The sequence below is a fragment of the Hydra vulgaris genome, chromosome 05, assembly GCF_038396675.1.
Source record: "Hydra vulgaris chromosome 05, alternate assembly HydraT2T_AEP".
Taxonomy (NCBI): Eukaryota; Metazoa; Cnidaria; class Hydrozoa; order Anthoathecata; family Hydridae; genus Hydra; species Hydra vulgaris.
Genome location: NC_088924.1, coordinates 18,307,501 through 18,334,826, shown reverse-complemented (window position 1 = coordinate 18,334,826; position 27,326 = coordinate 18,307,501). Strand labels below are relative to the sequence as shown.

General features: G+C 27.8%; 1 protein-coding gene across 1 annotated transcript in view; it reads left to right on the top strand.

The window, feature by feature from the left end:
- Nucleotides 1–27,326, top strand: part of LOC136080649 (uncharacterized) — a 273,327-nt gene that overhangs the window by 47,090 nt on the left and 198,911 nt on the right. Inside the window, exon 3 of the mRNA XM_065797575.1 lies at nucleotides 19,600–20,052. Within this exon, the coding sequence (XP_065653647.1) occupies nucleotides 19,600–20,052 (453 nt within the window). The remainder of the gene's footprint in view (nucleotides 1–19,599; nucleotides 20,053–27,326) is intronic.

The following is a 27,326-nucleotide window of genomic DNA, read 5'->3' as shown; positions in this document are numbered from 1 at the left end:
TATCGTATTTCTTTATTAACCTATTTAAGAACTTTTTTAAATTTAACTTACTTGTGGGTGATATGGTGTTGTGAGCCTTTTCTTTATACCAAGCAATACATTAAGTGTATTATTAAGTTCATTACAAAATTCATTTCCATTAACTGACAGCAAAACTCTTGGCACTCCCAACCTCATAAAAACCTGAATGATAGACTTATTATAAAAGTACTATAAATATGCACACCATGAAGTTACATAGATGCTAATATACATTAGACACTTAGATCATAAGAACATACGATTTATTTAATAAGGTAAAATCAAAATTCTAAAATCAATTAACTATATCCAAGAATAATAACAATGGGCTCTTATCAGATACACCAAGTATTCCTAATCTCTTTTCAAGATCATCACTTTTGATCTCTTAAGAAAGATAAAGTATTATAATATTATCTTTATATAAGTTTTTTTTATTTTATTGATGTTTAAGGTTTGATCATAAACTATGAAAGAAAGTGGTGGTGAAATGAAGTCGCTAAAATTGGGGAAGAAAAGTATGCATGTCAGGGAATTTTAAGGTTGTTTGGAAATATAGAATACAAAAAATGCAAACAATTAGGACCCAATAACTTGATACACAGAAAGGTAGCATTTAGCAAGGATGCTAAAACAATAACAAAAACAAAAATGCAATACCTTGAATAGAAATCTTGCGACTGTAACTGCCATTTTGTCTTTAATGGGTATTACTTCAACCCACTTTGAAAAATAGTCACTAATAGTTAAAATACATTTACAACCATCTTCACTAATTGGACTGAGTGGGCCAAAAAAATCTATGCCAACCATATACCATGGAGCCTTCACCTTTATTAAGTGCATCTCTGGTTTCCCACAGTTTAACTTTCACATACAAAACATCACATACAAGTATTAATTGAATATCTTTATATAATTTATTTTAATATACCAATTTATGATAATAAAATGATCTCATAATTATTCATTTTTTAAACTACAAGTCAAACCATTTACAACTGCTTGTCTTTTTACTCTTATTTTATTATATTTAGTTATTAAAATTATGCCATCTATAAGCTATGGCAAAAATACTGTCAAAAATAATAATTAATTAAATTTGTAAAGCAGAAATAAAAACTAAAATTCTTAACTAATTTTTTGAGTTATATTGCCATGATATATGTATGTTAATTTATAATTCATTTCCTTATTTAAAATTTAGCATGCAGCAATTTCAAATTTACGCTAAATTTGATGATTTAGGCTAAATAATGAATATTTTATTCTGCTAAATTTTAGCAGATTAAAATATTCATTAACATTATCATTAATCTATATTTTAAAATCTTAAAAAAAATAAAAATTATGTACAAATAATAGGTTATAATATTTATTTTAGAATAAATAATTGTTACAAATGAATGTTGATAATCCAAGCATCGAATTATCAATATTTGTATATTACCTAAATACCAATATTTAAATATTGCATAATTAACTGGATAAAAGAAAGAAAAGAAAAAAGATCTAGTCTTTCTTTTACTTAAAAACTTTTACTTTTTTTTTTAAAAAAAAGACCTTGTCTTTCTTTTACCGAGTTAACTCTGTTACGTAACTAGTTACCTTGTCTTTCTTTTTATACTTTTATAGTAATTCCCCTCCTTCAGAAATTAAAAACTTTAAAGCCTTTTTTCAAATTTTTTTTTTTTCGCCATCTAAACTTCCATCAGGGTATTTCTTATTAGTTAAATAAGTAAAAACTTTTTTAACAAGCTCGTCTTCCATGATAATTTAAAAATATATACACTCATGCAAACTAAATTTTTTTTTACGGACCAATTTTTTCTAGCTCAGACCAATTTTTTCAGGAAAAAATTATCCCAGCGGATTTATATTTTCTGAGAAATTTAGTCCGGGGTCATTTTTATCGGCGGACCAAAATTATCGCGACAGTCCCAGCCAGACCAATCTGTGTATAAAAACAAATCAAACTAAATTAGAGGACTCGCGGGGACCTTTAAAATTAACTCAGAAAACCAACTTATCTTCTGTATATGGTATATTTATATGGTATATTTAGTATGGTATATTTATAAATTATTTCTAAATATGGTATATTTAGGACTAGCTATTAATAGTAGGGACGCTGATGCTGGTTTATTCTTGATATTTAGACTAAATTTCGAAAATTATTATTAAAACTGAGCATTATTAACCATTATATATAAGGGGGCACGTCACTGGCTCCCCTCTTCGCCCCCTCCACCCTCACCTGATTCTTAGAGATTGACCCCCCCGCCGTCCTTTTTTATTGCGACCCACAGTGACCCAGATTAAGTTAAAAGCGGCAAAATTTACCTAACTATTAACAACATGTACATTAAGCTTATACTTTGCATTAAAATAGGGGTTTTTGGGGTCAAAGAATTTAAATTAGTAACTTAAAATTTTTTATTTTAAAGTCCTCTAACGCGCGTTTTTAACGCATATGTACGCGTCAAAACGCGCGTTAGAGGACTTTAAAATTTGTAAATAATACTTTTAGTAAAAAACTTAGGTTCCTTGACCCAAAATATAACATAATTTTATTATTACACAAAAGCTCGCGCACGCGTCAAACACTCGCACGCGTGTTTAACGCGCGCAAATTTGCTTAATGCGCGCAGACGCGTAACAAAGCGCCTTATGAGTCTTTAGCGCAACCTATAATACAATACAAAACAAGTCAGAATATTAAAATCTTTTCACAATTTAAATTACTAATAAGTTCACTACTTCTGGAGGCAAAGTTTTTCCTTGATAATTCATGTGGTTTACAAATGAAATGCTTGAGATTTTTGGAACCAATCTAATCAAAAGGTAGTGCATCTGATCTTTCATCGTGTTAATTCTTGATATTTGTGCTGTGTGAAGCTACCTTAGATTTCGGATTTGCTTGTTAAGACTTTCCTGAGCTTCCTCAGAGTATTGAGCAATTGGCAAATCAAATTGCTTTAAAATGGAGCGACCTTGTATCAGAATTTTTTGAACACTTGGTTGCATTATATACCAACCATATTTATTAACTATAATTTAGCTGTATCAGTACAGTAAACTTCAAGTTAATTACTATCGATATAGTACCCAGAGGATATTGCGATAAGGACAATGTGCTTTCTCTTTATAACTTCCATATCAGCCTTTGTTATTTCAGAGAAAATCGCAGAGTTCTGAAATGCTTTTCTTGAAGTATTTCCGTCCTTGCTTTTACCAAAGCCTTCTTTAAACTGGTCAACAATGAGACTTAAATTTTCTCTGAACTTTGATTTAATAAAATTCTTTTTTAAATTTACAGTAAGCTTCTCTTTTTCAGTTCTGGCTTGAAACTTCTTGATTTCCATTTTATAACCTAAATGTAAGATGAATTCATATTTAACTAAATCTATATCATTCATCTCTTTTGGCTTACAATCACACACATTACAAGACTGAGTTGACTTTGTTTAAGTCAATGAACTTATTACTTTTCCATCAAACATGGTCATATCAATTTAAAAAGTAACCTTAATAGCTATTACTGTACCAGCAATATTCAAATCTGTTGAGAAGGGTTTTAACTGATTCGTTTGAGTTTGAAGATTAATTTCTTTTTCTTTGCACAATTCTGGTGTCTCTTTTTTATATTGCAGGTAAAGAGGTCTACAAAAATGGCTTCTTGAACTTTTAGAATTTTTCCAAAGTCAATGTTTTGAACTTTAAACAGAAGAGGTACAATTGCGGTGCTAAACAGACAATCTTCTTGCTTTGATTCTATAGTAAAAATATAGTTGTCAAATTTTTGTTTGTAAATATTTTGACTTGAAGCTCCATCAAACCCAATTTTCACATATAAAATCAATTCATCTCAACTTTACAACTTTCCTTTAAATCAATCATATTTATAACCCTAGTAATTGTATGATTTAGCCAACTTTGTAATAAGCATTTTGCAGAAATTTCAGTAAATTAAATACTTTCAGGATAACATTTCAGCTTTTCTTTCCCAAGCTTATTAGGACTAGGATATACTTTTACATTGTAAGAAAGGGCTAAATTTCATAGCATTTGGTATTGTAAGTCAGCTTGCGTTTTCAGCGCAAGAGCCTCCTCTAGTTTCATAGTTGTATAGTTGTTTGAGTCAAGGAATCAATACTTCTTTTCATCTGAGCTACATAAACATATTAAGAAGTTTTTTTCAAAATATAAGTTAATTTATTTTCTTCTGCTGCTTTATCACTCTTTGATGTAGCAAGAGATAGAGTTACACGCTGTTCATTAGCTAAATCTGCAATCTTTGCTTTTTTATTTCTTTCACAAAGTTCTCCCCATTTCTTAATTGGTCTTCCTGGTCTAGGATGGAAAGACATACTTTAATTAATGAGATTTTTTCGTAACTAATTATTTTTGTACTTTAAAAACTTTTCATTGTGATTACAATATTTTTTTAAGCTTATTTTTCACTTTTCATCAGCAATCATGCTTGCGTTGTGTTACATACTATAGTATAATTTACATGTTAAAAAAATGTTTAATATAGTAAACATTTTGTTAACATGTAAATACTATATTAAATACAGTGTTTACATGATTATTCATAGACTTAAAACATTAGACTTTTGAAAAAAAGGAGATTAAATAAGAGAGAGTGTAAAAATGTAAATTTTTACACTCTCTCGCAGAAGTTTATTGTAGATTTATGCTTCTAAATTGAATACCTGATCGAGAAAAAAGAAAACTTCTTGGTTTCTTTTACAAAAAGTATATTAAAACAAAGTAATGAAAACCAAAATTTTATGTTTAAAAATTTGGTCAAAAAAATCTGTACAATTCTATTTAGTTCACCAAGTTTATCTTCAGGAATTATTTCGAATTTTTTTGATAAATTTGATAAGAATTTCAGGAAGTGCTTCGTTATTTGCTTCAGTTTCGCGAATTCTAAAAAGTAAATCCAACTTTTTCATTACACTTTTAAAGCCTTATTTCTTTTTTACCAAATAGTCTTCTTTAATTTTTAAAATAAAAGGTAAATACTAGATTGTATATTATTACACAAACGTTCAAAAACTGTTTTTAAATCGAAAAGGGAGGGCGGATGTTGCATTGACAAAATTATTAGGAGCAGTAGGTTGCAGCAAATACTGTTTTACTTGGCTATAGTTTAGTGGGTTTTTTTCACTAAAATTGAACGTGGAACTTTTTTTTGGCTGGCACTTATGTTTAAAATTGTGTACTAAAATTTTAATTTTTAAAAGAAAAACTAAGAACTTGTTTTTCAAACCTAAAAAAAGAAAGTAAATAAACTTTAAACATCTAAGCACTCTTTACTTTAACAAAAATAAAGTTTTGTATGAAGGTGGAAAATAAGGTTGCTTACAAGATAACCATACCTTAAATTTTCTTAACTTTATGGTGATAAATTTAATTTTTTATCCTTTTCAAACTATGCAATAATAATAATATCTGTAAAATTATTTTAAGTTGATTTTTGACCAAAAAGTAGTTTACTTTACCATTTCTAAAAACAATAAAACTTTCACTTTTTTTTCGGACTTTTTGCCATTTTTAGATTAATTTGGGTCACGATGCGACCTCACAAAAATTATCTAAATTTCATTAAAAATAAAATTATTAAAAATCAATTTAAAATTAATAATAAAAATAATTTAATATCAATAGAAAAAAAAAATTGTTAATAATAGTTTAGTAATTGAACTACTAAAAAAATATAAACTAATACATTTTAGTGAATGTGTAATACGTTTCTATCAATCGTAATAACTAAATAAAGAATTTATCAATCATATTAGTTTAATTATGGCAGTTACTCGAGATGACATTAAAAAAATGTTAAAGTAGATGTTTATTGAATACAAAAAGGAATTTGAAGAAATCTTCAAACAACAAGAAATAAACATTATAGCCATTGTAAGTTCAAGTGCAAAAATAATTCATGACCGCTCAGATAAAGTTGAAAAAAATAAAAACAACAACGCCGAACGAGTTAAGTAAATAACAAAAGATGTTGAAGAAATGAAATTAAGCTTGATTTTTCATAAACAGCTTATTGATGATTAAACAAATACTGCAGTTAGTTTCCAAGAAAAGATAAATCCACCTGGTAGTGGTATAACTAAAGTTAACTTGGAATTCCTTAATATAAAAAATAAGTTAAGGGAAATGAAAGATCGTTCTAGACGAAATAACTTAAGAATAGACGGTGAAAAATAAAATAAAATTAAAACTGGAAAGAGACCAAATCAAAATTAAAAATTTTATTTGAAGATTATTTTGATGTAAAAATGTTAAAATAGAACGAGCTCACAGAATTGGCAAGAAAGATGCAAAAAAGCCAAGAACGGTCGCGCTAAAACTTTTGGATTTCAAAGATAAAACAGAAATTTAAAAAAAATCTTTTTGTTTAAAAGAAAAAACTATTTTTATCAATCAAGACTTTTGTCCGGAGTCCACACAAATAAGAAGAGCTTTAAATGAAAAAATGAAAGTAGAACGAGCATCTGGGAAATACACTTTTATATCGTACGATAGGTTGATCATACGTGATTGCGGCCTCAAATCGAAAAAAGAACTCGTTATATTTTAACTCTTTTTTATTTATGTATACATATAATATATATTATATATTATATATATTATTATGTATCATATATACATTATATATATGTATACATATAATATATATTATATATTATTATATATTATATATTATATAATATATATTATATATACATATAATATATATTATATATTACTATGTTCTCTTTTTGTCTTATTTTAAATTTTCTTTTTTAATTTTAAATTATATATTTTAAAATTGAGAAAGATTTTTCTTCAAAATTTAACTACTAAGATTTAAAGCTAAGTGATAATGACAATGAAATTTTTTTGTGAATAAAGGTTTAAAACTGAGTATTTTTCAATCTCTGAATCTACTCGTTTTCTTTTCGGAACAATAATGCAGTCTTGATTTTAACTCTGAATCTTGATTTTAACTCTGAATCTTGATTTAACTCTGAATATTCAGAGTATGAGTAAAAACTTTAAAATTTTCAAAATTTTACTTCGTAACCTCAACCACGATTTCTAAATTATCTGCCTTTAAGAAACCTGATATAAAAACAATGAAAAAAATGCACGTTTTGAATTAGCCAATTACGCATCAGTTCATCCATCGCAACAAAATAATGTGGTGGGAGTGTGTGGTGGTGGGGTGAGTATTTTTATTCACAACTCATAAAATTTTATTAAGTGTTTAAAATTTTCTTTGCGTGAATGAAACAGATTATGAGTCGTTATGCATCGAAATATTAAATAGAAAGGTTAAAAACATATTCATAAACTCTATTTATTTGCCAAATTCATTTCAGAGGCCTGGTCTCGAAATTAATTTGATGTAGGGAAATCAATATGTAAAGATGGTAACTTTGTTTTCAAAAAAAATCAACTAAACAATACTGTCCCTGCTGCTAATAGTTCCTTATTCATCATTGTTAAAAACGTAAATGATTGAAAAAGAGTCTTATGTGGTACTTTTGAGGAGTTGAGAAACAAAATGCAAATGTATTTACGTTATTTAAAACCACAAAATAAACTGAAGCCTAATAGGCTATTGAATATTGTTATTGAATAGCAAACATAAATTTTCAATGTAGTCTTACTTAAAATACTTAAAATTATAGCTGAATGGTCACCAAACAAGATGTTTTACGATAAGAAAGTTAGTGAAGATAGCGTTTACAGATATTGTGATCATAAAAAGGAAGGGAACTGTGGACTTCCTGAAAAAGCATATAGTATGTTACAAAGTTGCAAAATAATGTTCTTACCTGGTTAAATGTTACATGTATTATATCTAAGAGTATAAAATTGTTAAAAAAAACTAATAAAGTAAAAAAACAAAAGGGGGAATATGTTCCCCGGGCGCCAAGATATTAGAGCGCTAAAAGGCGAAAAAAAAACTATAAAAAATCAAAATAAGATTTTAAACGAAATTTAATGAAAGACATAAAAATCATAATGGGATTTTAATAAAAAAAGTAAACAAATTGTTTTTATGGATGAGGTAAATATCACCAAGTAAATATGAAATTTACTTGGCGAGGATTAACTTTGTTTACATAACTGAAGAGTTAAAGATTTAAATAATTAATTTCATTAATAAATTATTAAAAAAAAAATTATTTAAAACTATAATAAAACCATCATAATTTGCAGGATGTAATTGATGTACCTACAGTAAACTCTTTTAAAAGTATTTTTATGACACAACATCGGCTGCAGAAATGTCAATTGTCAGCATATAAAAGCCTGGTGTTGCTTTCTTTTATCAATATTAAACTTTTTATGTATAAGTTTCATTGATTATTGTAATAAATAAATTAAAATTTAAGATCGTTACGTTTTCGGAACATCTTTCTTTACAGACACCAGACCATCAGCCCAAACTGTCAATATGAACCGAAAAGTAAAACGATCACAGGAGATTGCTGCATCTAAAGCCATTGCTTTAGCTTCTGATGAGCAGATGACTGGTCTTGGCAATAAAATAGAATTTTTTGTAAAGCGAATGACTATAGCAAAATAATGCTTTTTAATAAAATTTATTTCAATTTCAATGAAAGAGTTTTTTGAAATAAGTATATTTTAGATTGTTTGACATATCTTCAAAATCTTTTAGATGTGTAAGATAATCCATTTTTAAATCCATCATAGATTTTATTTTTTGAATTTTTTTTTTCTTTTTTAAGCATTTTATTTTTGCTTAGTAGTATCGTTTTTTTAGAAATTTCAGATTATTCAATGTATTATGAGAAAAATTTGCAACAGGTGGAACAAAGGCTGCACCCAACAACAATGCTAGTTTTTTAGTTTTTTATTGTTTCTTTAATTTTCTGATAGTTTCTACTAATCTATTTATCTTTTTAACTAAAGCTTTTTTGCAGCAAAACAGTTTAACATTAAAATCCACACAATATCTACAATATACTAGATATGTGGAAATCTGCATTTTTTTGTTGCACTTTTGGTACCTACCTTTCATTCGCCCGAAGTGGCAGCGGGAGACAGAAGGGAAAATTAAACGTTTTTTATATTTGATTTAGATTAAATAAAATTTTCATTAAAAATTGGAATATAATGATAGAGATAAGGTTAACAATATTGTTTCTTATTTATTAAAGTTTTGAAATTAAATTATTAGATAGTAAGATATGTGTTTTATTTCTTTGCTGTAATACTTTAAGTAACCAATAAGATATTTCATAATTAAATTTTTTTTGATATTAGGGGATTTTAAAACATTATTAAGACATTTATCATGAGTTTTACATTCACCTTCCAGATTTGATGGTTGCCCAATAATCATTTATAGAACCTTTTTTATACAGATAAAAAACTTTGTTCACGTACTTTAGGAAACAGTAGTTTTGTAATTTTATGTTTTTTTTGTTCAAGGTAGAAGGGGTATACGCCCCACCTATAAGTCAATGTAAAAACCATTTGTATATGTAAATTTTTGTATAATATGAATTTATAATGTATACTAATTGAATTCATTTTAGTAAAGATAAATGCATTTGCGAAAATAGTCATTTTTGATACTAGGGTGTATCAAACCATCACAATCGCACCCGCCTCCATCATTAACATACGCCTTTTATATACTTCGGTGATTTAATATAAACTTATAAAACTTTTTTTGCATATTTAAATTATTTATGTCTTGAAAAAAGACTATTTTCTCAAAAAAGGGTTCAATTTCTTATGGTAAAGGTTGTGGTTTGTTGCCCCGTTAATTCTGGATATGCCTGGTGGTTAGTGGTCAACATAATTTGTAACCCACTTTTACATATTTGATATCAAGATATTTGTATTTTGATTAGAATTGACAAAGTTATGACTAATTAGGCTAAAAAAATTTTTTTATAACTATTGAAGAAAGTTCAGTTTTGATAATTTTTTTCATTTTAGTTGCAACGTATTTATATAAATGTCACCAAAAAGCAGGGGCTTTGGTGATAAGACAAACCTTTCTTCTTCTCGTCCTTGCAATCTTTATATATATTATAAAACAGGGAACTTGTAAATAGTAGGACGGCTAAATAAAAATTAATTATAAATCCATTACACATAAATACTTTTTTTGCTGCGCATATATGTGTTTCTTGCAAAAAATTGATTTTGCTCTATCATCAAGATTTCCAGAAAAAAATAAAGTAAAGTAAAATAAAGTAAAGTAAAAAATAAAGTTTTTGCATAAATACAAAAAAATTGAAATAAATTTTATGCTTTTTTCTCAGAAAATCTAATGATGCAAAAATTAAATTTAATGGTACAATTGAATTCAACATACCAAAATTATGAAAGAAACATTAATGTTTCTTACATAATTTTGGTATGCTGAGTTCAATAGTAACTTTGAATTAAGTTTTTGAATCTAGAATACTATATTAACTTTTATTAACCTTTTTTTGTAAGAGTTTAGTTGATAATAAATAGAATAAGATTTAAGTAAAATAGGATAAATTTTAACAGATTTTACGAAAAATTTTAACTTGAACCTTTTATCATGAAATGGTGTATGACACGGAAGTGAACGGACGTGTTTTTCTTGCGTAAAAAAAAAAAAAAAAAAAAAAAAAAAAAAATTTAATGTTTTTTAATTAATATAATAATAAGAGAATTGAAAATGAGTTCAAAACAAATCACTGACGTCTCGATAAAATTAGTTAGGGAAATTTTTCAAGAAATGTTCCAAAAACAACAAAATGATATAATATCGTTAATAAGTGCAAATTTAAAACTGACTAATGATCGAATCGATGGATTGCTGAAAGAAATTAGTACATTAAAGGAAACTTGTGAAATGTTAAAAAAAGATAACGTAAACCGAAATGCCGATCAAAATAAAACTAACAAGCAGTTGATAAAGTTTGAAAAAACACAAAAAGACATTGAGGAAAGTCTAACGTTTTATCAAGATTGCAATGACAAAAAAATGAGCGAGTTGGAAAAAAAAAAGTCATCGAATGCAAATATAGGTGAGAATGAAAAAAATAAATTTAGACAGCTGGAAGATCGACAAAGGCGAAATAATCTTCGAATTGAAGGAGTTAAAGAAAATGACAACGAAAGTTGGGATGATACGGAAAAAATAATAATAAACATTTTTGAAAATAATCTCAATGTAAATGGGGTAATCATAGAAAGAGCGCATAGAACTGGCATTATTGAAAAAAAAAATCCAAGAACAATTGTAATTAAGTTACTTAACCATAAAGACAAAGTAAAAATCCTAAAAAATGCCAATAAACTGAAAGGATCCGGAATTTATATCAACGAGGATTTTTCGCTGGAAACTTCCACAATAAGAAAGAAACTTCTTGAAGAAAGCAAATTGCACAGGATAAATGGTAAGTATTCCGTTGTTATATACGATAAGCTTATTGTTAGAGAATTTATAAAAAAAAATAATGATAAATGATTTTCTTACGTTTTTATATTACTTTTTGAATTTTAATATTGCTTTAAGTTATTTCTGATTTAAAATGGCTGATGAAACTGTTTTAACAAACATAAATTTTAATTCATTTGTATCAAAAAAGTCAATACTATTAAACAACTATTCGGATCCTGATATTAATTTTTATAATAATGATGAAATAATTAAAAATATTAACCCTTTATATTATGACCCAAATTCTAAAAAAATTGCTAATGGAATGGAGGATAACTATTTTTCAATGCTTCATATTAATATTAGAAGTATTCAAAAAAATTTTGAGTCATTAAAACAACTTTTATATAAAATTGGCATTAAATTTCAAATAATTTGTCTAAGTGAGACATGGTGTAAAGATAAAAACATTGAAAACAATTCTAATTTTCAATTACCTAATTATAAAGTAATTCATCAAGTTAGAGCATCTAATAAGGAAGGTGGGGGTTTGTGTATATACATAAAAAACTCAATATTATTCAAAGTTAAACCAAATTTAAGTTCAACTACTAACGATTACGAATCGTTATGTATTGAAATTATTAACAAAACCTCAAAAAATATCGTCATTCATGGTTTATACAGACCGCCTTCAGGAAGCATTAAGGTATTTGAAAACCACATTAAAAAAATAATTAAAAATAAATCGTCTATGAATAAAGCTGTATATTTTATTGGTGATATCAATCTCAATATATTAGATTATGAAAAAAATATATATATTAAAAACTTTTTTAACACCATTTTTCAAAATAGCTATATTCCACTAATCAATAAACCAACGCGAATAACTAAGGAAAGTTCAACATCCCTAGATCAAATTATAACAAATGAATTTATAAATGAAAATATAAGAACAGGAATATTTAAAACTGACGTGTCTGATCACTTTCCGATTTTTATCCTATCGCAAAAATGCATATATAATGCCCAAAATGAACGGGAAAAAATAATTAAAACACGTTTAATAACCGACACTTCTATTAGTCATTTTTATAAGCTTCTATCCTGTGTTAACTGGGACACCCTAAAACTAAATCTAAACGCCAATAAAGCGTATGATATTTTTCTAACAGAGTTTCTTAATCTTTATAACAAGGCATTCCCAGAAGTTACTAAAGTAATCAAAACAAAAACACTTTTAAACCCTTGGATCACCAAGGGCATTCTTAAATCTTCAAAAAAAAAACAACGCTTATATAACAAGTTTCTTAAAAAAAGAACTCTTAAAAATGAAACTACCTATAAAAACTATAAACGGCTATTTGAGTCAATTTTAAAACGCTCAAAGAAACGTTACTATTCTGAACAATTAATAAAGCACAAAAATGATTCTAAAAAAACTTGGCATATTATTAAGGAGGTAATTGGAAAAAAAAGCTTATACAGAAATTTACTTCCTCTAAATCTTAAATTTAATAACAAACAAATTGTAAATAAATCCTTAGTCGCTGAAACACTTAACCAGTTTTTTGTAAATATAGGTCCTACTTTATCATCTAATATAGCAACTACTCAATCACACTTTAGTTCGTACTTAACCTCAACCAACCTTAATGTTATGTCTAATTATAAACTTACAGAAAAAGAATTACTAGACGCAGTCTCTTTATTAAAACCCAATAAAAGTTTAGGATTTGATGATATAAGTAGTAATGTCATTATCAAATCAATAAAACAAATTACAATTCCATTACTACATATTTTTAATTTATCTCTAAAACAAGGCGTTTTTCCAGATAACCTAAAAATTGCAAAAGTTATTCCAGTGTTAAAATCAGGTGATCCTTCCGATGTTACGAATTATAGACCAATCTCAATTCTTTCTTGTTTTTCTAAAATATTAGAGCGGGTTATGTATAATAGACTATATTCCTTTTTAAATGTTAATAATATTCTTTTTCATAAACAGTTTGGATTTAAATCTGGTCATTCAACCGATCATGCAATCACTCACCTTGTTCATGATATATTTAAAGGGTTTGATGAAGACAAGTATACCCTAGGTGTTTTTATCGATTTAAGTAAAGCTTTTGACACTGTCAATCATCAAATCCTTCTATCCAAACTGAAAAGTTATGGTATAATAAATACTAATTTGTCCTGGTTTGATAGTTACTTGACTAATAGAAAGCAGTTTATTTCATATGATAGCGGAAAAACGGAATATAAGTCAATCACCTGTGGTGTTCCTCAAGGATCAATTTTAGGACCACTTTTATTTCTCGTTTATATTAACGACATATATAAATTTTCTAACATTTTAAACTTAATTTTGTTTGCAGATGATACAAACTTGTTTTATTCTAGTAAAGATATCAGTAAATTATTTCAAACAGTAAACAAAGAACTTGAAAAATTAACCCAATGGTTCAAATCAAACAAACTATCTTTGAACATCAATAAATCCAAATACACTTTGTTCCATCGTCTTCATAAAAAACAAGATATTCCATTAAAACTTCCTGATCTTTTTATTGATAACGCATTATTAAAAAGAGAGCAATCAATAAAATTTTTAGGTGTGGTTCTGGATGAAAATTTAACCTGGAGGGTCCACATAGGTCTAATTGAAAATAAAATATCAAAAAATATAGGTGTTTTGTATAAAGCCAAGCAGTTTTTAAATCTATCTTGTTTAAAAAACTTATATTTTTCTTTAATTCATTGCTACTTAAATTATGCAAACGTTGCTTGGTGCAGCACAAACGCAACAAAAGTAAAAAAACTGTTTAGTAAACAAAAACAGGCTATAAGGATAATTACAAACGTAGACCGTTTCTCTCACACTCAAACATTATTTAATAAACTTAATATTCTAAATGTATATAAACTAAACCTTTACCATATTCTTATCTTCATGTTTAAACTTGATAAAAAAATATCACCAATGTTATTTAATTCACTTTTTGAAAAAATAAACCACATATACCCTACCAGATTTTCAAAAAACAATTACATTCAATCCAAAACACATTATTCAGCAACCAAATTCTCAATTGCTAACCGAGGTCCTAAGCTGTGGAATACAATATTAAATAATGAGCTGAAATCTAATTATTCTTTAAACCAGTTTAAAGCAAAACTTAAGCAATTACTGATGATACATGAAAATGAATTAAAGTTCTTCTAAAAAGCTTTTTAAACTAGCAAACAAAAACAAAAATTAACCTACTAATTACTCTTTAATATTATATTTAATATTCTAAACAATAGTCTGCTATTGTAAATGTATTTCTTATCTTATAAGTTTTGAATTTACAAACGATTTTTTTAAGTTTTATTATTTGAAATACTAATTACTAAAAATATTGTAAAATTTTATAACTTCAATTTTTATTAAAAAAAGTTATTGTAAATTCTTTTTGTAATATTAATACTTATATATCATCTTATTTTACTAATCAGTTCTTAAATATAAATACTCTTTGAATTACTAAATATTTTAAACGTTATATATTTTATTTTTTGCATTTTGTTAAAACATTTTATTTGATGAATATGCATTTTTTTGGGGGGGCTTAATGATAAGATGAATTTTGTCTTCTTCAAGCCCCAGTCATGTAAATATTTGTTTTTATAAATTACGAGTGTAAATTATTTTCAATCGGCAAATACAATACTAAACTAAAAAACTAACCTATTAGTTTAAATCCTGTTATTAAATCATTCATTAAGATTTGGAAGTTACGCAGACTTATTTAATGAATGGAATAACGGAAAAAAACACAAAAAACTAACAGTTCTATTTGTGTTAATAAGACACGACGTCATAACAATATTCATGATTAAGCAAGGTAAACTTAGCTGTTCGGAACTATCCGATATTATACGTGATCAAAACGAAACTATTCAAAGACTTATACAAAGAATTGAATTATTAGAATCGAAAAAAGAAACCGAAAATAGTTCAGCTACATTTTGGTCAAATCTTTATAACAAAAATAAATCTGCAGAAAAAGCTATTGTTGTAAACTCAATTACCAAAACTATATTATCCGAACAGGAAGAAAAAAAAAAGCGTGAAAAGAACATTATTGTTTTTGGAATTCCAGAATCAAAAAAAATAAATGAACTTGAAAAAAACAACGACGACAAAAAAATAATTGACGAGATATTTGAGGAAATTGGTAAAGACAATGAAAAACCTATTAAGATAATAAGATTAAAAAACAAAAAAGACTCAAAAACTCCTCCGCCCATTATTGCAGTACTTCCTGAAAACAGCGAACGTAATAAAGTTTTACTTGCCGCTAGGGAATTACGCAAAAAGATAAAATATACAAACGTCTTCATTAATCCAGATATGACACTCGCCGAAAGGCAAATCGATTCTCAACTTAGAAAAGAAAGAAATAAGAAAAACCAAATACTCCTTGAAAATGAACCAAACTCACCCTTTCGATGATGCATTAGGCGCAACGAAGTCATCAAACTTAATTTTAGTAAACAAAAAATATAAAAAAACTATAAAAAATTGGATTAATTTTCAAACCATTAAAAAAGTTACTGAAATTTAAATCCGTCAAAGCTATATACACAAACATCGACTCCTTCCTAAATAAACCCCACGAGCTCAAACAAATTGTAAACTATCTAAAACCCGAAATTATTTTTTTAACAGAAACTCTGCCTAAAAATAAAAAAATTAAAGTTAATGATCTCGAGTTTGCTATTGAAAATTACTTACTACATCCAAATCACAAGAATAGTTCTTGCCGAAGAGGTTTAGCAATATTTATACATAACAAACTAAAGTCATCCCTAATAAACCTAGATATATTTCCATCTGAATCGCTCAGTTGTGAAATTGCAACGAAAACTTCTAAGTTATTGTTAAGTTTATATTACAGATCACCAAATAGTAACGATGAAAACACTAACTGCATAAATCAACACATTGCCAAACTTTCAAACAAATATCCAAACATTCTTATTATAGGAGATTTTAACTACCCAGATATCATCTGGCAAAATCCAAAACAGCCTAATACAAATTCCTCTAAATCAATTAAATTTACTGAAAATATTCGCGATTCTTTTTTAACCCAACATATTTCAAAAGCAACACACATCAGACAAAATCAAAGTTCTTCTACAATTGACCTCTTGTTTACTTCTGATGAAAACACGAAATCCTTTTTAACTCATCTAGCCTTCATTGGCAAAAGTCATCATCAACTACTCTACTTTACTGTATCGATTGAATCTATTATAAATATACCACAATACCATACTAAGCATTTATACACAAAAGGGAACTATGACAAAATTAATGAAGACCTTGCAAATATTACACTCTGTCCAACATCCAACTCAGACCAACTATGGAGTATCTTTTTCAATAAACTTAAAACTACTATCAACAATAATATCCCAAAATCTAACTTTAATAATATAAAACGCTCAAAATGGATTGACTTTCAAATAATCAATGAACTTAAATTTAAACGAGAGAAATATCGTCAATATATATTGAACAGAAATGAAGAAACATATAATGAGTACCGCATTTCACGAAACAAAGCAAAAGCAGTGTGCAGAAAAGCAATTATTGAATTTGAAAAAAAACTGGCGAGAGACATAGACCAAAATCCAAAAGCATTTTACTCGTATGTCAAATCAAAAAGAAAAAACAAAGAAGCATTCCCTGACATCCAATACAATAATATTGTTGCAACTACTGATCTAGATAAAGCTCATCTATTCAATATTTTTTTTGCTGATACTTTTTCAAACAAAAAAATAACAGCAACACCACCATTTAACCTAACATATAAAAATGTAAATCCACTTACAAACAATATTGATCTAAGTCCGGAAAATATCGAAACATACCTCAAAAGTCTAAACTCATCTAAATCACCAGGCCCTGATGCATTACACCCAATAATATTTAAGAAAACTTGCTTTCAAATGTCTAAACATCTATCTACTATTTTTAACAAAGTACTTTAGAGTGGATCATTACCCCAAATATGGAAAGACGCAACAATTACACCCATATTCAAAAAAGGAGACAGATCAAAAGCACTTAATTATAGACCTATCAGTATAACTTGTACTTTAATAAAAATCTTTGAAAAAATTATAAAAAATCATATTATGACACAGCTGATTAAAAATAACTTATTAAGTCCACACCAATATGGATTTCGTCCAGATCATTCCTGCTTAACTAACCTTTTAACTGTGACTAATTATTGGACGTCATCACTTGATAATAATATTCCCATCGACAACATTTATCTTGATTTTGAAAAAGCCTTTGACAAAGTTCCACATAAATTTCTTATTTCTAAACTTAAAGCTTATGGTATAAATGGATCAATACTATATTGGATTAAAAACTTTTTGAAAAACCGTAGACAAAGAGTTGTTGTTAATGGAAATTATTCAAACTGGGTACCCGTTAAAAGTGGAGTTCCCCAAGGCTCCGTCCTTTCAGCTTTACTTTTTATTATATATGTCAACGATATCCCTGAAATAATCAAATCAAAAGCTGCTCTTTTTGCTGACGATACCAAAATCTTCCGTTCTATTGAAAATACTCAATCTGCGCAAGAATTACAAAATGACATCGACGCTCTTGTTACATGGTCTCAAAAATGGGGAATGAAATTTAACATTGATAAATGTTCTGTAATGGACTTAGGAAACAACAACAAATCCCATACTTATAATATGCATGATCCAGAAAAAAATACAAGAGTAAACATTAAAACCACAAATTGCGAACGAGATTTAGGTGTTCACATAGATTCGAACTTATTATTTTCCAAACACACAACTATTCAAGTCAACAAAGCCACACAAATAATAGGAATAATAAAAAGAACATTTACATCATATCCATACTTATTATCCTTCAAAAAACTATTTTCAGCACTAGTCCGCCCTCACCTAGAATACTGTGGATCAATCTGTAACCCTGGACTTCTCAAAGACAAACGGCAACTAGAAAATGTGTTAAGAAGAGCTTCGAAACGAATCAATGGATTACAGGATCTACCGTATGAACAAAGATTGTTGGCATTAAATATGACAACTGTAAAATACAGGCTACTTCGTGCAGACCTAATCAACGTCTACAAATGGTGTAAAAACAACAATAGTGACAGAAGTCTTTTTGAAATAGATAGTAAATTTATTACTCGTGGTCATATATATAAACTAAAAAAACAAACTTCGCGATTAAATTAACGTATGAATTTTTTTTCTCTAAGAATAATAAATAAATGGAACTCTCTTTCTAATCACATTGTATCAGCGTTATCTCTAAAAATGTTTAAACTGCTTCTAGATAATCATCTAAAAAATGAATGGCTTCTCTACGACTAATCCACATTTAATTTTCTATTAGTTATACAAACTCTGTAATTGTCAAACATTATATTATTAGGTTGACAGGCAGTTTATGCCTACACAATTTATTGTAAAACCTTAATAAAAAAAAGAAATAAAAAAAAAATTCGAAAAAAATTAAAGTAGTCAATCTAGAATACCACGTTAAAATAATAACAACATGTTTATTTGCGTAAATTTTATAATTATAAATCAAAAATGTTGTAACACGGTGTTATTACTTTAATATGGTATTCTAGAGTTTTAATTTTCTAAATGAAAATTTAGTTCTTTTTATAAACAGTCTTTTAAATTAATCTATAAAGCAAGTATTTTTTCTTTTAAAGCCAGCAAAATATACCCCGAGTAGCAAATAATTTTGGCCCCAAACTGTTTACGATATGTTACCTATTTAAACAATACCGCGTCAATATTGTTTGCAACGCGGGAAGCGAATTATTTTGTTTGCCCAAACTATTTTGTTTGCATATGCCAAAGTTAGCATAAATTTATCGCAGTGTAACACAGGTTCTAATTAACCATTTTCCTTGAAGAAACAAAATAAAACGTAGCACATCAAAGGAATTTTTATCCTACTTTTTTTATTTTCATAATTTCATGCATTTTTTTAATATTATTTATAAAACTTTTTTAGAATTATTCTTGAAAATCTCATAATAAAAAATTAAAACATTTTTTAATTTTTTTTTTTTTAGATTTAATATTTGTTCCAGAGGTAACGAATAATTTTACTAAAACAACTTTAAATGCTTTTTATGATGAATTTGTGGTATCTTTTGTTATCTTAACAAATGGAAATCCAACTTCAGATGTCTTATCTATGTTTGAGGGATATAATGATAACAATGTTTTTGTATTTAATATTATAGATGATCTTTTACTTTTTTCAACATATGAGATTGCCTATAGTATTAAAATAGCAACTAATGCATGGAATTCAATTGTACTTTCTCAAAGTTTCATAAACCTTACCAATAATTATAATTTAACTGTTGATGTTAATGGAACTCTTCAATATTCTAATCAAATGACTAAACCAATGGTATTTGCTAATGTTTCTTTGTATACTTTTGTTGGTTGTATAAATGATAATAAAATTTGTAATTATGGATCAGTTAAGAATTTATCAATTTACACTAAAACACAAGGTAAATAATTCTTAACAAAAGATTTTTTTTTTTACATAAAAAAGTTACTATGTGTATATTTACGTTCTCTCTACGTTCTTATACGTTCTCTCTACGTACTTATTACGTTCTCTTACGAACCTCTTATCCGTCAGTTACTATATTTATTTATATATATATTTTGTTCTGCTTTAATCTCTGGTGTAGTACTAGCTCAGTTAACAATATATGGCTACAACCATATAACATGAATTCAGTATGTGGCTACAACTATATAATATGAAATCAACAGGTGGCTGCGACTACATTAAATACATAAGTTCAGCCTAATTATTCACCTTAATTATTCAGAGAATTTTCAAGCATTTCTTTATATGTAACGTTTTTCCTAATACATTTCCAAAATCTTATTTAATTTTTTAAAGTAATATTTACAGATGTAACATCTTTTAACTACTTCTGGTCAGGCAATCATCCTGCTACTGGTAACATGTAACCCAGTAATTCCTTAATAAGCCCTGCTGCCTTGTATGATTTGCTTTTCTTGGCAAAAGCTAGGAGAAACAAACTTTGACTTATTTTACACAAACTACTTTTAGATTATTAAATATAAAGATTGATTAAGTAACAATTATTACGTTTCTTGGCTTTAGAAAAACAAAAACACCAGCCTTGCACGATATCTAATTTGTAGCAAGTTATTTTACATTAGCAGCTTTGTATATCAAAGCTTTTATGGCATGCATATAAAAAAGAAGCAAAACACATAGGGTAATTGACTGAAAGGGTTCGGTTGTTTCATTAAAAAGAAAATTTCACAATCAGAACCACAGAAAGCCATCTCATGTAAGCAGTTTAACATTTTAGAAATGGTTTAAAATGTAGTAATTTTGAAATCAGATTTACTTGAGATTTAGATATTGTTCTTCTTAATAATAAGTTTAAACAATTTGCTTCGATGCTTTTAAATAGAAAAAGTCCTGTATAAAAAAAAATCTGAATATGAAGTAACTCAAGTTTTTTTTCCTAAAAAAAAAAAAGTTTTAACAAGCAGTAAATGCCTTTTTGATGAAACTAACAATAAAATTTTAAAGAATAGTTAAATTCTTCATGACTGATTTGAATAACGAAAAAATGTCTCAGGTATTTGGAAGTCTTTGGAATTACTAAAACTTGTAAAAGCAAAAAGTAAGGAACCTGCAGGCTCTAGACATTTCAAAGGTGGGTGAAAAAAATATTTTAACACCTTAATAAAATAAATTTTAAATTTTGTAATGGACTTTAACACAAACTTTTTGAATAAAGGTTATAAGTAAATTATCCTGAAAAAAGTACTTTTTAAAAACAATACTTTTAAACTATGATTGGTTAGCGGGAAATCACACATGCATAGTCGGGGCCGCCGAGAGCTTTTATGACGCCGTGGCCATAGGTGCAATTAGACACTTTATAAGCATGCATTTTTTTAAATTAATAGCAGTTACAAGTTAATGATTATGTTTTAATTTCTAATACTATTAATTAACATCCATTTCTTTAAGAAAATCTCGATTTTATCTTGATTAAATAACACATTTGCAACACATTTACTGATTAGAATTAGAAAGTTGTCTATTTCAAGCTTTAATTTTTACTGGTTCTTGACCTTTTAATCAGATGAATGAGAACCTTAATGAAACTTGAATTTGTTGAATGTAATGACAAAGGACAACATTAGAGATGTTGACTTCAAACTTATCTTTTTCGAACTCATGGATAAAAACCGCGTATTCAGGTTCATTGCGATTTTGCTATCATTATTAGCTTTGCAAAATCATCGCTGAGACGAGTCATCTGCTCATCTGGGATTGATATTTTGGTTGGAGCTATAGCAACCTAAAGGACAACGTAAACTAATTTTACGTGGTTGTTATGCAAATAGTTTTAAAGCGGCAATCTGACCTGAACGTCTGGTATCCAAAAGCTTGCAAAGCAAAATCTTTCATTTAGCAGAAACTCAGCTGAAAACAAAAAGATCTTAGACTTTTATTTATTAAATATTCAATAAAACTTATACATAAAAAGTTTAATATTGATGAAGGAAAGCAACACCAGACGTTCATATGCTGACAATTGATATTGCAAGCTATATCAATCTGAAGCATGCTTTAGCCAAAACAGAATCACAAAAATACTTTAAAATTGTTTACTGTGGGTTGTTACATCAGTTACATCCAGCGCTAATTTATTCCAATGGTGTACAACACGGTTTTTAAAAAAGCGCTGATGTTCTGGTAACCTTTGATTAGCTGAGGTTTTAAACGTCATTTTTTTTAATTATAAGCTGAGTTTTATGATAAAGCGTAAACGGACCAATGTTTTTTAACTTGATTTTAAACAACCTTCTAAATACTTCAATAGCGATTTTCTGTGACAAGATTTAATGGTTATATTATAGTTTAAAATAATTTATTTCTTTAATAACTTATTAAAGATATTTTTTTTTTATTTATTTAAAACTATAACTATTTGGTAATATAAACAAAGTAAGTAAATTGCTATGCACATCACCATGTATATTTATTTTATATCTCATCAATAAAAAAAATTAAAAATTATATTTTTTGTAATTAAAATCTCATTACAATTTTTTTTTTTGTCTTTTGTCTTCTGGAGCCTCTAATATCTTGGCGCCCGGGACATGTATTTCCTATTTGCCCCTCCCTCTCGGCGGCCCCGCGTACTGTTTGTTCTTAATCAGTTATAAAAAGTTTAAAATTGTATATATAAGTTAAAGTAAGTTTTATAAAAAAAATGGTTTGTAAGGTAAGTGTGGGTAATAAGGCCCGGCGGGTAATAGGCCCACTAATCCAAACTTAGAGAAAAAATAAATTGTGAAACTTTTTTTCGACATTAAAATATTAGAGTTATCTGGTTTTATCACTGGCAGCAAAAAAAAATCAGCATTTCTTTACATTTTCATTTTTTTAGGTGGGCCTTAATACCCATACTTACCTTATATCAATTTTTGTATAATTATTCGAATAAATTTATGTATTTTTATATTTTGAGGAACAAATAAAAATTCAATGAAAATTTAGAGCCTTTTAAACCTTGGCGCCAGAGTGAAAATCTGGATATGGGAAATTAAGGGAAAACACCAGCTTGGAACAAATAAAAGCTCAAAATAATGATATTTCGTCTTCCTTAACGTTGAAATTATAAAAATGTTTAAAAACATGTACTCTTTTCATTTATATTTGGCAAATTTAATAAGAAAAACACAAATTAAAAAAAAATCACTTTTTAAAACTTCTATTCAAAGTTTATATGATTTAATAGCTATTGTCTTTACTAAAAAGACCATTAGTAATAAAGCTTTTACAATAAGATAAATATTTTAAATTTTCAAAGTTTATTTGAAATAAAATAAAATTGATAGTCAAAATATTAAGTACGTGGTTGTCCATAAAGTACGTACGCCATAAATTTCAAAAAATTGACCCCTCCCCCAGTGGTCATGCGTACTTTTGAGTCCCTTTCCCCTCCCCCTCTTCCACACGTCCCTAGAAAAGTGCGTACGTTTTTGAAACCACACCCCCTCCTTTCCCCTCCTTTTTTTTTATGAACTAAAAAGTTAAAATTTAGAAAAAAAAAACACTAATTAAGAAATTTAAATATTAGGGATCGTCCATAAAGTATGCCGGGCGTGAGTAAAATCAATAAATCATCGCTAAGTGGTGATATTCTTTATATTTCAAAACGTTCCATTTCATTTTTAAGTCATTAAAATGATTGCTCAACACATTTCAAAAACAAAATAAAGAGTAAAAAAAGTTTCAAAACTTATTCATATTTTGATTAGCGCGACAACAGTCTTACTAAAGGTTACAAGTTTAAAAGCTAAAGTTTTAAATTTTTTTTAAACTTTACATATAAATTTTTGAAATTGCTTTGTATTTAGTATGTTTTATAATTTTTAAACTTTATATTTTAAAAAAATTTTTTATAATAAAAATAAGACTATAAATAAACAACCCACGTTTGCATTTGTTGTAACTTGTAAATAGTCAGTTAAAAATTAGTTTGCAGGCAAAACTATTTAAATGAAAGAAAAAAAAGTAAAAAGTAGAAAATAATTTACCAACAAGTAGCAAAAGCCACAAAAAAGTGGAGCAACAGAAAGAAGCTAATAAATTTTGGTACAAAGTTAAGCATAAAGAACTGACGTATGAATCAGTTTTGAAAGAACTCACAAGAAAAACAATGGAAAGTATAAGTCATTTGATGTGTAATGTTAAAACATCAAATAATCACTCTACTGCAGTGAAGCTTCCTCTCATATATATCCTCTCATATATGAGAGGATCATCTCATATATGAGAGGGACCAGGAGCTTTGTTAACATCCGATGACTTAGATGAAATAGATTTTGAAACCAATAAAATGCCAGCTACTTCTTCTAAATTTGATATTCAAAAAAATCAAAAATCACAAACGGAAGTACCAAATGATCAGCCGACAAGATCTCATACTCCACAACAAGAAAAAATTCAAACTGAAATTCCGCAGTTACAAGAGCAGTTGTTTACATTAGTAAATGTGTGCCGTGCCTGAGTGATAACAGACGAAATTAAAATAAAATCAATTAATTTAGAAAAGCAAATAAAAATAAAACATTCCTGTCTTAAAAAATTGAAACGCGAGGCAATCCGTTAAAAACAACTCAGAGCAAATCCGAAACAAACACTAAATGATATTGCCGATGACACGCCCTACTTAAAATTAAAACTATCTGAATTCAATAGAGAAAAAAATGGTAGACCAGCTGTAATTGAAAATCAGACATATCTTCTTTATACTATCGTTAACATTGCATCAATAAGAGCCGCTGCTAGCGATTGAAGAAGATCACAGAAGTTAAATGTAAGAAACTCGATGACTTAAATAGAAGCCTACTAAAACTGGGTCATTGTCTATTGCAATCTGCTGCCTAAGCGAACTAAACACACTTGAGGGGAAACGTTACATTAAGACAGTTCGTGCGAAATTGATATGAACTGCTAATACAGCTCGTGATTGGCATATTGATGCTAAGTTTACGTTTACGTGCATTCTACACATGGATGAAATTTGTTTAATGTTTAGTCCAGCTTCATGCTTTTATTTAAGTCTAGACAACAAAGCTAAAGTACCATTAGGATTAGCAGTTGCAACAAAACAATCACTAATTTTGATGCATTTTGGTTTTCAAGAACGTTTGCCAGATCGTGAGTTTTCAGTGGCTTCCAGACATAAGCTTATACCATCTGTTTATGCAACTTGTAAATTAGCCCAAACAAAGTCTCTGACGCAGTGTCATATTCTGGACCAACTTATATTGGTATTAGAACTATGAAGCATGATACTGAACTGCTTTTACTCATGGCCGTGATTTGGAGCGCCTTGTTTCGATGGAAAATTTTAAGCTTTACATTTGCATTCCAGAATATCAGGTAAAACCTATAATTATTGTTGCCGATGATGGAGGCCCTGATGAAAATCCAAGGTTTCCCAAACCATTGGATGTAGCAATTGAAAGATTTATTAAATGGGGTTTGAATGTCTATCTAACAGGAACTCGTTATTCAGCATATAACAGGGTTAAACGGCGTATGGCGTATGAGAGTTGACAGGATTGGTTTTGCCACATGATTATTTTAAGAAACATCTGAATGCATTTGGAAAAACAACTGACGTTAATTTAGAAAGTTTTTTTTTTGCTAAAGTTGCAGAAACTCTAGCTGAGGTATGATCGGTTATAGTAATTGATAACTATTCTGTTTGTGCTGAATATGTTGAACCTTCTTAACTGTCACCAATATTAGAGCAAGATTCAGAAGCAAAAGAAAATGATTGCAAACCACGTTAAATAAAGTCAATATTTTTTAATGATCGTTAAACTTGATGTTCCGAATTGCTGTAAACCTTGGCAAAGATTCTTGGGATAAAATTTTATCAAAGTTTTTAACTAGGTCTTGTTGTAATATCTCATGCTGCTAAAGGAATTTTTATTCCGGAGCCAAAGATAGTACGCAAAATTCCTAAAACTTACTTTTCTTCTCTAGCGCAGCGCTTGGGATATATAGGTTCAAAAATTTCAATGGAAGCTTCCTTGGATTTGTACTGCCCGTCAATTTTACAACAAAAAATTAATCAAAGAACTTCCAAAGCCTGCAAAATTTATCACACTTCTAAAGCAATGTTAAGCGTCACAAATGCGTGTTTGGAAACATAATCAGCACTAGCTCTGAGGAAAATAAAAACGACGATGAAAACAATGATACTCATTAATTAACGGTAAATGAAAGTAACTCTGATCAAATTCATGTAATCGAAAACATATTTGATTGGGTGAAATTCTCGACAATTTATTAATTTTAAAAGTTTGTTTTCTGTTTCCCAGCAAAAGCGCTTAAAGATCAACTAGACAAGTCGTATTTGTTTGACTTTTTGCAAATGATCTTTTAATTAATAAAAAAATAATACATTTCGCTGCCACCTTGATGCTCAGAGTTAAAAATTTTCAAACACTGAATTGATTGCTTGCATTTTTTTTAAGGTGAAATACTTTTCAATAATTTATGATTAAGAAGCTTTAGAAAACTGGAGATAATTTTTCAAAAATTATCTCCAGTTTTCTCAAGCTTCTAAGTTTATTATATTTATCAAAAGAGTTACTCTAGATAAGATGAGCCGAATATGCAATTTTGTTACGTGACATTTTTTATATGCAAAACATAATTATTATCTAAGAGATAATAACTATGTAAGAAATAATAACTAATAAAAAAAAATATCTAGAATATGCTAAATATAATGTAATAAATATAATAACAAGAAATAATAACTAATAAATAATAATAACTCAAACTCAAAGAATTTTTGTATTTATATAAGATTGACCACAACCGTGTTTTTCTCGCGGCATTTATTCTTCTACTTTAAAACAACAACATTGGTGGATGCTATATAAAAAACTGTGATATTATTAAAAACTTGAAAAAAAATCTCCAGGCTGGATATAGTCAAAATAATTGCAAAACAATTATTTTGATAGTCAAAATAATTGCAAAACAATTATTTTGACTATCGCAAACAAATCATTTTGAATATTGCAAGCGAATCTAAAAATTGTGCGTTATCATTAAAACTTTCTCTATTCCTAAAAAACTAATAAACGTCACCAAGCATCTGAGACGTTACATTTATGAAACGCTTCAAACGATTACTATGTGGTGCCAAATAAACGCGCCTGCTCGTTTATTTGTGACCAA